The sequence below is a fragment of the Asterias amurensis genome, chromosome 17 (genome assembly GCF_032118995.1).
Source record: "Asterias amurensis chromosome 17, ASM3211899v1".
In the NCBI taxonomy this organism is placed as follows: domain Eukaryota; kingdom Metazoa; phylum Echinodermata; class Asteroidea; order Forcipulatida; family Asteriidae; genus Asterias; species Asterias amurensis.
In genome coordinates, this window is record NC_092664.1 from 17,706,424 (window position 1) to 17,717,427 (window position 11,004).

Consider the following 11,004-nt stretch of genomic DNA (forward strand, 5'->3'; position numbering starts at 1 on the left):
GCAGTGCTAGCTCTGTACACGTCGTTGGGGTGTCGTGCACGTGGTGTACACAAACTTGCCCATAGCAACCGAACTAAACTGGAAAGTCGCGTACGTAGAAACGTGGAGAAAGCAGTGTGTCACTGCTCCAAGAAAATCGAAGATTTTGTTGTTGTTTGGGTCTAAAGAAAGTACTGAACATGGCTACAGCTGTACAGAGTAAGTCAATACATTATTTACTTAGTCATACATACACCTATGCATGCTATGTTTAGTGAACTTTCATTTTGAAATTGTAGACACATTAATTTGGAGTTCCCATATCCATCCGATCCGGTAAGTTAATGTTTAATTGGGTGTTTAATTGTAATTAAGAAATTTTTATTCGCTTACTCCTTACATGTAATATGTATTACTCCTGTTGTGTTGTTTTTAAATGTGAATTGTTAGTTGTACAGTTGCTACTAATACTATAATTAGTCGACACAAACAAGACACACTCATCTTTTGAGCATATTGAGTGTTTTGTTTATGACTCTCTAGACTAGAGTCTAGCTAGCCAAATGCTAGCGGCTAGACTCGCTTCCTACTACTTGCCGTCAACTCGCCGACTTGCCGTCAACTCGCCGTCAACTCATTTTCGTGCCGTCAACTCATTAAATTTACATGAAAAGTTTATAAATGGGGCACGGAAGTTTTAAGTCTGGGTTAGCTAAACTACATATTTCTCATGGTTTTCGGTAAAAATTCATTCACAAAAACGACTTTGTGTTGATAAAAAAAAGTACCAATCATTGACATCTTGGGCCAAGACTAATCCATGTGAAAAAGCAAGACGGCGGCCGACGGTTTTGCTGTTTCAAGATAATTTTTTCATGAGAAAAAAACACACTGTTTATTCCGAAATATGACCTAAAACTTTCGCGAATTCTCTTTTCGCTGATACTTTACAGTTCTATGCTTCTTTTGAGGATTTTGAATGTATATTGGAGGAGTTGACGGCGAGTTGACAGCGCAAGTGAGTTGACGGCGAGTTGACGGCAAGTAGTAGGACCCGCTAGTCTAGCTAGATCAAGTTTTTTATTACGCTGCAGCAAAGAATGAACAGTGTGCTACTACTGTACTACTCTACTACTCTGACTGAGGAATTTATTATTGTTCCACTAACTGAAAACTAGCTACTAGGGGGTCCTACTTGGCTCAAAAACTGCGTTTCGACCATTCCATTATGAGTACAGCGTCCCAGTAACTGGGATAAGACTATCAGATGGTAGACCCCTAATTGCGATTGCGGGAGGATGGAGGGTTGCGATTATCGAGGGAGGGTTAAGATTACGATTTACGACAAATGACCCCTTGGAAGAACTGTGTTAATATCATCCCTTGCTGCTTGTTGAAATTCGTGTTAGATCAGTATGACCATCAAAGTGAAAAGTTTAAAAAAGGGACAGTGCCCAAGTGTTCGGGAACATTGACTAAATCCTTGAAATTTATTTCCACTTGAAAACAATAAGAACAATAGGTATATTTAGGGCCAACCCAGTTGAAATGCACTAGCAGTAAACTAAACACAGTTAGATGGGGGGATTGTGCCTTTTCTATCGCAGCACCAAGGATGTGGAATCATTTTCCTCAGAACCTCAGGCAATCTACTTCATTAGCAAATTTCAAAACTTTGCTTTTTAAATTTAACGATTGATTGAAGGATTAAAGATAATACGATACATTTATACTGCGCATAAAATGCAGGAACCTCTATGAGCAACACAAAACATAAAACAATTGAACAAGAAAACACTTGATAATCTAAAAGCAATTGTTACAAATGAAAGATTCAAATAAATAAGTCTTCAAAAATACCAAGTACAATCTGAAGAGAGGCAGCTTGGCGAACATGGAGCATGTTGGTTGATAAGTTAGATCAAGGCAAGTCACCCTGAGCTACTTGTATTGAGCCCTTGGTTTGAATCAAAGTTCTCTGTAATGAATGTTGTTTACACTGTAAAGGCTGTTAAAGACTTCTTTATAGGCAGTGGACACTGTAATTGCCAAAGACCAGTCTCACTTGGTGTATCTCAACATTATATGCATAAAATAAACCTGTGAAAACTTAAACTCAATTGGTCGTCGAAGTTGCGAGATATGAATGAAATAAAAACACCCTTGTTACACTAAGTTGTGTGCTTTCAGATGCTTGATTTCGAGACCTAAAATTCTAAATCTGAGGTCTCAAAATCAAGTTCATGGAAAAATACTTCTTTCTTGAAAAGTACGTTACTTCAGTGGGAGCAGTTTCTCACAATGTTATACTATCAACAGCTCACCATGGTACTCGTCACCAAGTAGGGTTTTATGCAAATAGTTATTTTGAGTAATTACCAATAGTGTCCACTGTCTTGTAGTGCCAATCTCCTTCTTTTTTTTTTACAAGCCTGGAGATAATTACTGTTTGCAAATGTACAAAATATTTTTTTGTTTAATTGTTTTATTTTACAGGCAGACAGTTTCATACAATGCCTCCTTCTGAGAGACTAGATATTCTATCCAGACCTAAACAGCTTCCTCCTGGATTCAGGGAAGATAGGTAAGAAGTCTAGCTAATAAAGTCATACTTTTGGATGTCTTTTTAAATATCTTTTGCACTTATCAGTAGTGCAGTTGTTACCCCTATGTTCTCAATATAAACCGCAAGAGCAACAGTCAGTTTCCCTTGTTTACCCTGTTCAGAAAAAATCATTAAAATGTATTCTGCATAATTTTGGTCCTAAAACATTGAGTTGGAGCACTTTAAACCTGAACTACAATTAAATACTTGGTATTTATAGGCCTTTTTAGGCAGGCAGACATTTTCCTAGCTATTGCCTTATTTAGGAAGTTTCTAGAAGCAGAAAATCCTAGCATACACCCACAGTCTAGATACCCTTTGCTTGTGGGGCTAGTATAAGTCACACTAGCCTAAAACAGGGTCTAACAACCATCAGTGTCAAGACTGTCACAGCTTTTCTTATTCTCAGAAACTGGTCTGGAAAGGGAAACTAGAACTCCAACTGAAACCTCTAATCACTCATTGTATTTTGTTTTTATTATTTGTATTACTTCAACCGAACCCTCCAATCAATTGTACTTCAACCAAACTCTCCAATCAACTAATTGTACTCCAACCGAACCCTCCAATCAACTAATTGTACTCCAACCAAATTCTCCAATCAACACATTGTACTTCAACCAAACTCTCCATTCAACTAATTGTACTCCAAACGAACCCTCCAATCAACTAATTGTACTTCAACCAAATTCTCCAATCAACTAACTGTACTTCAACCGAACCCTCCAATCAACTATTTGTACTTCAACCCAACTCTCCAATCAAATAATTGTACTTCAACCGAACCCTCCAATCAACTAATTGTACTTCAACCAAACTCTCCAATCAAATAATTGTACTTCAACCAAACTCTCCATTCAACTAATTCAACCCAAACCCTCCAATTAACTAACTGTACTTTAACCAAACTCTCCAATCAACTAATTATTGTACTTCAACCGAACCCTCCAATCAACTAATTTAACCCAAACCCTCCAATCAACTAACTGTACTTTAACCAAACTCTCCAATTAACTAATTATTGTACTTCAACCGAACCCTCCAATCAACTAATTTAACCCAAACCCTCCAATCAACTAACTGTACTTTAACCAAACTCTCCAATCAACTAATTATTGTACTTAAACCTAACCCTCCAATCAACTAATTGTACTTCAATCGCAAACCGTCCAATCAATTAATTGTACTTCAACCGAACCCTCCAATCAACCTATTGTACTTCAACCCAAACCAACCAAAACCTCTTACCAAATAATTGTACTGCAACCAAAACCTCTCTTGCTCCATGCTCTGATCAAGTAAATTTACTCCAACCTTACCGACAGTAAACCAACTTGCAACTAACCCTTCAATCAACTTGTAAACTAACCAACCTGTAATATAACTCTTCTCATACTCCAATTTACTTGTATTTAAGTACTCTGAAACTTATTAAATATATTCTCAGTATTGTTTTACTTGTCTAGGCCTATGGCCAATATAATAGCAAACCTTTCATATATGGAAAGAGAATACTAGTTTCTTTTCTCCTAAACTTAACAGCTAAACAAAACAAATTATAAATTTGCGTCTTTCTCAAAAACTACATTACTTCAGAGGGAGCCGTTTCTCACCATGTTTTATACTATTTACCTCCAGTACTCGTTGCCAAGTAAGGTTTTATGCTAATAATGATTTTGAGTAATTACCAATAGTGACTGTCCACTGCCTTTAAAATAAAATGGTTTTTTGAAGTGTTGGCAGCTGCAGACAATCATCAGTTTTGAATTGCATTTCAGAGTGAAATATTTTAATTGTATTGGTGCATTAATTTAGTGTATGATAATTGGTTGGAGTACAATTGTGTGAAAGATGATTTTGAAAACTGTTTGTAAAAATTGTCATAAAAAGAACTTTTCACAAGTGCTTGATTCTTAATTTGAAAGATATCTTGAATTTGGAAGATATCAATTTTCTGTAGGTAAACAAAATATACAAAATTTCTCATTACATGTGTATTGCTGTAAGGTCTCTGTTTGTACTAACCTAATATAAGGCATCCCAGATGCAATCCAGCTTCAGCTGGATGTTGCCTGGAGTTTCAATTGTATAAAGAAATCAATAAACATCAAAGGGACTTTGCCATGAAGCTACAAATGGTGTAACCTAGTAACACAGCTGCAAAGGAATTAATCAAACACAACTAGTGGATCAGTGTTGTTGGGGTGTAACTCTACAAACATACACATGTTTGCTTTCTGTGTGTAATCGATTTTGCAATACTTAGGGCTGGGGTTCAAAACTGAAGAAAAAGTTTGCAAGGTCTGGCACCACCCTGTCTACTATAGTTTCGTAGGTTTGGTCAAACACTTTATTTCATTTTCAAAACTTCAAATTTTGTCTTTCATCTTCAGACATTCCATTGCAAAGTTTTTGATGCTTAAATGAGTCCCAGTCGATAAATTACCATCCGCCATGACCATTAGGCACTTTGTCAAAGCTGTACATTGCACAATATTATTTGTATTAATACAATAAAAACCACATTTTAGGGTTTGTAGTAAAATCTCAATTAAACTGGGTTGAAAGATTTCCCTTTCCACTATTTAGTGGAAAGGGAAATCTATAAACTCAGCATTAGAGATAAGTAACTGCATTATGAAATTTAGTTAAAAATTTCATTTTAACTCCATTGATCAATTTTGTATGATCTACTTGTGTGTAAGGTCTGTTCAATAGTCTAGTTCCTCATCATTAATAATTCAGAAGTGAAAGATTGTACAAGAAGACTGGGTGAGATATCACCATCCCGATACCTTATGGGGGCGGGGCAAATTATGTCATCAGATCCTTACTTGCATTTAAATAAAATGCAAATGAAGTGAACAATCAATATAGATGTTATAGAGTTTCTAAGTGGGAGGAGTTACAGGTAAAGAACTGACCACAGGTACTGACTTTAAGTGCATTATACATTGTACATGAGTACCATGATTGTACAGTGGCTATCATATTGTAGTTTCAGTCTGGACTACAATGTCATTGCTCTTTTATTTTCTGTTAAACACACATCCACTGTCGAAAAAACTTGGCACTTCAAATCTACACTTTACATAAAGAGTGCACATGTACACGAAAATAGTGTAATAAAACACAAATTTTATTGAACAATGCAATTGTAGAATATTGCAGACATTTAACATTTAAAAATGATTAATTTAAACACTGAAGCATCAATATCCTGAAAACATAGTGACCTTCCTGCACAGCCAAAATAAATTAATTTTCTTTTAGGTAATTGCAGTTGCACTCCAACATGTGTTTCGAGGTGTTCTCTCTATTTTTACTCTGAGACCAAAATAAAGCTGAATATCTATCAAGGTGTGCATTCCCACAAATATTATAACATGAAATTAAAATGAAACACATGTTTTCTACCCACCGAGCTTTGTGTACCTATTGCAATGTCACTCCCTGAAAATACAACTCTTCCAGAAAGGACACTTTGTGAAATTATCGTAGATAGTGGCGTATCTACATAAGTCACTTCATGGAAACAAAAAACTGGCAAAATCATTCATACTAATTAGTGCAATTACAAACCTATAAAAACCTCAACAAATATTTGATTTTTGAGAGATAGCCCCAGAGGTCACTTAGTTAAATGGTATGAGCTTTTAATTGGTTTTAAACATACAGAACCTATTCAATGCTAATTGTGTCCAAGTCATGCAGCCGATTTCATGAAACTTTACGCAACTGCGTAAGTTCACTTGCACAGCGATAAACGTTGCGCTACAAGTTTACGCCTTAAGCGTTGCTTAAGAGGACTTACACAGTTGCGTGCGTAAAGTTTCGTGAAATCGGCTGCTGACCCTAAACATTTTCTCCCTTCACATTTAAATACACCCCTATTTTTTCAAAAACGTACCTTCAACTATTTTTAGTTATACCATTTTGATATTTCAATATCATTTCAGACGTTCTGTTTACTGGATTGACAAACTGCCTCCCCTTTCAGGATCAGAGGGAACTACAGCATTTGGTGAGTCATTAAGGACATTCTATACATAGCCAAACATGATGATATTGTGTACACAAAAACCTGATCCCACACTGGTCATTATCTGCTTTCCCTTCTTAGCTTCCTTGCATGAACTTCACCTTTTCCTCTAGTCATCGATATGCAAATCATCCTAAATGTTACAAATTTCACAAAGCTATAAATATGTCACAAAATTACTTTTAAAATAAAAGAGTTTGTTTTGTGTTAAAGTTTGTCAACTGCTGAATATGCCAAGCACATTATAAACCCTTGCAAGGTGTTGCATAAATTAATTATATGGGTATCATAATTAAAACAAAAATTACCGATAAATGATTATAAGCGGTTTGAGACTCTGTAGAAAAGGGATATAGAAAAACTGTTTTTTATCATCGTTAGTTTTTATTTTAATATGTTTATTCAATATGATGACATTGTATTTCATAGTCGTAGACCATACCACCAGAAACAGGCACAGTAATTACTTACATGACTCATGTACTTACATAGAAAGGTAAATGTACCCTTTATAATGCCGGCAATTCAATGAAATGTTTTTCTCCTTTTCTATTTTAGCACTGAATAATTGGCAGGAAGGACTTTGCAGAGCCAAGCCAGTCAACTCTGCATGGCGAGGAGAAAAGTAAGAAATATTTAAGCTACACTTAAACTTAAAAAATCACTTAAAGGAACACGTTGCCTTGGATCGGACGAGTTGGTCAAAACAAAAGCATTTGTAACCGTTTTTTATAAAATGCATATGGTTGGAAAGATGTTTTAAAAGTAGAATACAATGATACACACAAGTTTGCCTTGAAATTGCGTGGTTTTCCTTCTACTGTGCGAACTAACATGGTCGGCCATTTATGGGAGTCAAAATTTTGACCCCCATAAATGGCCGACGTGTTAGTCGACGAGGTAAAAGGAAAACCACGCAATTTCAAGGCATGTTTGTGTGGATCATTGTATTCTACTTTTACAACATCTTTCTACCCATATGCATTTTATAAAAAACGGTTACAAACGCTTTTAAAAGACCAACTCGACCGATCCAAGGCAACGTGTTCCTTTAAGCTATTAGTATCTTATAAAATGAGTTTAAGCCATTTTCTAAATAAACTCCAAAATGCTGGGTTTTTTTCAATATTGGCTTTCAAAGATTGCAGAGTTTAGCCTTTGTGAGTGCAATGCATGGATAAATTTATCCATATCTTTTATTTATTTTCTTCTGACTTTTTCATATTGGCAAACATTTTGGGAAAAGAAAGTACATGTACATGTATAGGGTTACAACATGGTGAGTTATGTGGCTGACCATCAAACAATAACTTGCTTCATGTTTAATTAATTATTTTGTTTAATGGTTGTTTGTATTTCAGGCCTGGTCCGATCTGGCCGGTTAGTAAAGCTGCACAGAATGCAACTGCAAGTGGTCGTATAGAAGCGCTCAGTGTAGCTAAATCTACAGTTCCAGGATTCACTCCTGAAAGGCCCATTATGACCCGTGTGAGTGATGGGGCAAAGAAAGCTACGGCATCAGATCGCATTGAGCATCTAGCCAAAGAGAAGACATACGCTCCCCTTAAGATCAGAGAAAGCTTTGAATTTGACTGCTTCATATGGGACCAAGAGATCTCTCGAGCAGCTCGTAATGCACGATGCTCTGACCGTCTTGAAGTATTAGCTGAATCAAAGCGTCATCATCCAAACTTCCAGAATGCTCGTGGTATCCAATGGGATGTGACAGATTCAGCTATAAAGGCTATAGCTACACTACGTTTGCAGCAGCTTGCCAGACCAAAGAGTCGTGGTAAGAATGATAACTATGATCCATACAGGGTAACAGGGGCATCTTTGCATGCACGAGCAACACCAAGAATTGAAGAACTCAGTATGCCTATACCCAGGAAAATCAGACAAAAGAGGGTTGGAGGTGGTGCAGGCGCAAATTAAAGTCTTCTCTAAAGAGGTTTCAAATGATCTTGTATTCATTGGTGTATTTTTTGTACATTAATTAAAATTTACATTTGTATTAACAACAAGAATAAAGCCGCTCAATATCAAAGTGCTAAGAACAAAAATCAATGTGAAATGCAACAATTATTATTATATCATTATTCTATGCATGTATGTTTTTCGCTGATTGAGGAAGGGGGTGTGACTTCAAGGTGGGAGCACTTATTTATTCCTTTCTTTATTTCTACCTAAAAACTCATGCCTGTGTATTTGTAGTATAATTTGTAGTTTTTGTAACACTAAATGAATTGTCAGTAGCAACAACCTAAGTCACAGTGTTTTTGTTGATCCAAAATTTCAAGGCATTTTATGAAGCAAAACCTAAATCCAAGTGACCACCAGTGACTCTGTCATTTCTTTGCATAGTTGCCATTGATGTAGGGTCTTGATTGACAGATCAGGGTTGTCTGGAGAGTTAATTGTGTAGTGACAAAAGAATGGGAACCCTAGGCTTTTGCAGTGGTGATAATTTAATGTCAATGGAGATGGGGGCGTGTCTTGCAGTGCTTTATCTGTTGGCTCGTGATGATCACTAAATCTTCAGGAAACAAACTGACCATAAACAAGTTCCAACAAACTTTTATTGATATCATTTCCAAATGTCGTGTCTATAAAATGCAGATTCATCCCAGAATGTACGGTGTAAATTATATAAATACTCCTGTATTGGCCGGATGTGCTGTACACTAAAGGGAAGGTACAAGTTTGGTAATTACTCAAAACAAATATTAACTTAAAAACTTACTTGGTAACGAGCATCTGAGAGCTGTTGATAGTATAAAACATTGTGGGAAATGACTCCCTCTGAAGTAGCGTAGTTTTTGAGAAAGAGGTAATTTCTCACTAAAATAATAAAAGACTTCTTGCTAGAAGTCTTTTATTCCTAGCTGAAAGCACACAAATTTGTCCCACAAGGTTTTTTTCTTGCAATTTCGATGACCAATTGAGCCCAAATTTTCACAGGCTTGTTATTTACTGGTTATAATGGGATACATTGAGTGGGAACACTGGTCTTTGACAATTACCAAACGTGTACGTTCCCTTTAATAAAAGCTTGAACAAACTCTGATATTCAATCAGATCTGTTGCTGTTATTTCAGAATTTCATACACAATTGTATGCATAGACAATGGGTACTCGATCTACCTAGTGTGATGAACTGTTTTAATCAAATGAATCTACGGTAGGCCTACATGTATTGTATTATTTTACAATATTAGTAAAACTTATACACATGTACACAGCATTAGAATTTGTAGAAAGTATTCTTAAACATCTTATTGCACATAAAATTAAACCATAATTGCCTACTCCACAGTTGACAACATTTGTGGAGAGTAGTGTTAGCCCTTTGCACCACAGCATGTATTGTTTGAGAGCATATCTGTGCTTTTAAACTCATACTATCCCAGATGATTGAAGGAAAAAGTAAACTGGGTAATTATTGTTTTAAAAATAAAGAGTTAAAAAGTCGGTATTTGTAACCATTGTTCTCAATTAGAGATTATTCTTCCTGCATGAATTTTCAGGGATATCTCAAAACGTGTTAATCACCCATTGAAATCAAATTTTGCATTTTTTCTTGTATAACACTACATTTTAAAGAGTTAAATTATAAAACGGTTTCAAAAACCACACTGTGTATGCAGAGCTATTTGAATACAACCAGCATAAAAAAAGATGATCAGCGCATTAATTTTGTTTCATCAAACTTCCTTTCCTATGATATACATACAGGAGACTTGGCTTCCGCCCCCATGTCTCTTTTGTGATGAGGAATGACAAGGAGAAAGAAAGAAAATATTAAAAGCCATGCATTTGAACGGTTTCAATTGTCTTTGTTTGATTTGGAATGAGAATACATTAAGCCTGCTTTGTGTATTTTGCTTCTGCAGAACTCTGTTTTGAACTGAATTTTATATGAAAACCACAAACTTGAACAATATTTGTGTTCTCAATACATTGTACTCTGCTCTTTATAATTTAATGTTGGAATTAAAATAAAATAAAACTTTTTTTCTGTGCAAATTTGAGAGAAAATGCTTTTACCCCCATCATTATTTTAAACACAAATTTTTGTTTGCTGATGTTCATACACCATCCTTTTTTTTATTTTGTTTGGTTAAATAAATTACTGAAGGACACTTTTGTCTTGTATTTTTAACAATTAACGCTGAATTTACGTAAACTAATGTAATGCATGTGTTTTTGCAATAAATTAAGAGAGCTACATGTACCTGTGCATTTTTATTGACCAAAAGTGTGTACTCTTGTGAACTAGTGTAGTGTGCTCATAACTGCTTGGCCTGAGCTTACATGTTGGTTTGTTGTACCAAACTCATGTGCCAAGCATATAATGTATTATAATATTCTTTATGCA

General features: G+C 35.6%; 1 protein-coding gene across 2 annotated transcripts; it reads left to right on the plus strand.

Moving 5' to 3' along the window:
- Positions 1-43: 43 nt before the first annotated feature.
- Positions 44-10,919, plus strand: LOC139949564 (uncharacterized). 2 transcript variants are annotated; one of them, XM_071947955.1, is made up of 5 exons: positions 44-198; positions 2,476-2,563; positions 6,544-6,608; positions 7,185-7,251; positions 7,988-10,918. In XM_071947955.1, exons 1-5 carry the CDS (start codon positions 180-182, stop codon positions 8,559-8,561), a joined length of 813 nt encoding a protein of 270 aa, XP_071804056.1. In that variant the 5' UTR covers positions 44-179; the 3' UTR covers positions 8,562-10,918. The 2 variants fall into 2 exon arrangements, with proteins under 2 accessions (XP_071804056.1, XP_071804057.1); XM_071947956.1 differs by having other exon boundaries at positions 176-315; positions 7,988-10,919.
- The last annotated feature ends 85 nt before the right edge of the window (positions 10,920-11,004 follow it).

Excerpts from the sequence above, each read along its gene's own strand:
- LOC139949564 (XM_071947955.1), top strand. Across the intron at positions 2,564-6,543 it reads CCTGGATTCAGGGAAGATAG|ACGTTCTGTTTACTGGATTG; the intron begins GTAAGAAGTCTA and ends ATATCATTTCAG. Across the intron at positions 7,252-7,987 it reads TCTGCATGGCGAGGAGAAAA|GCCTGGTCCGATCTGGCCGG; the intron begins GTAAGAAATATT and ends TTTGTATTTCAG.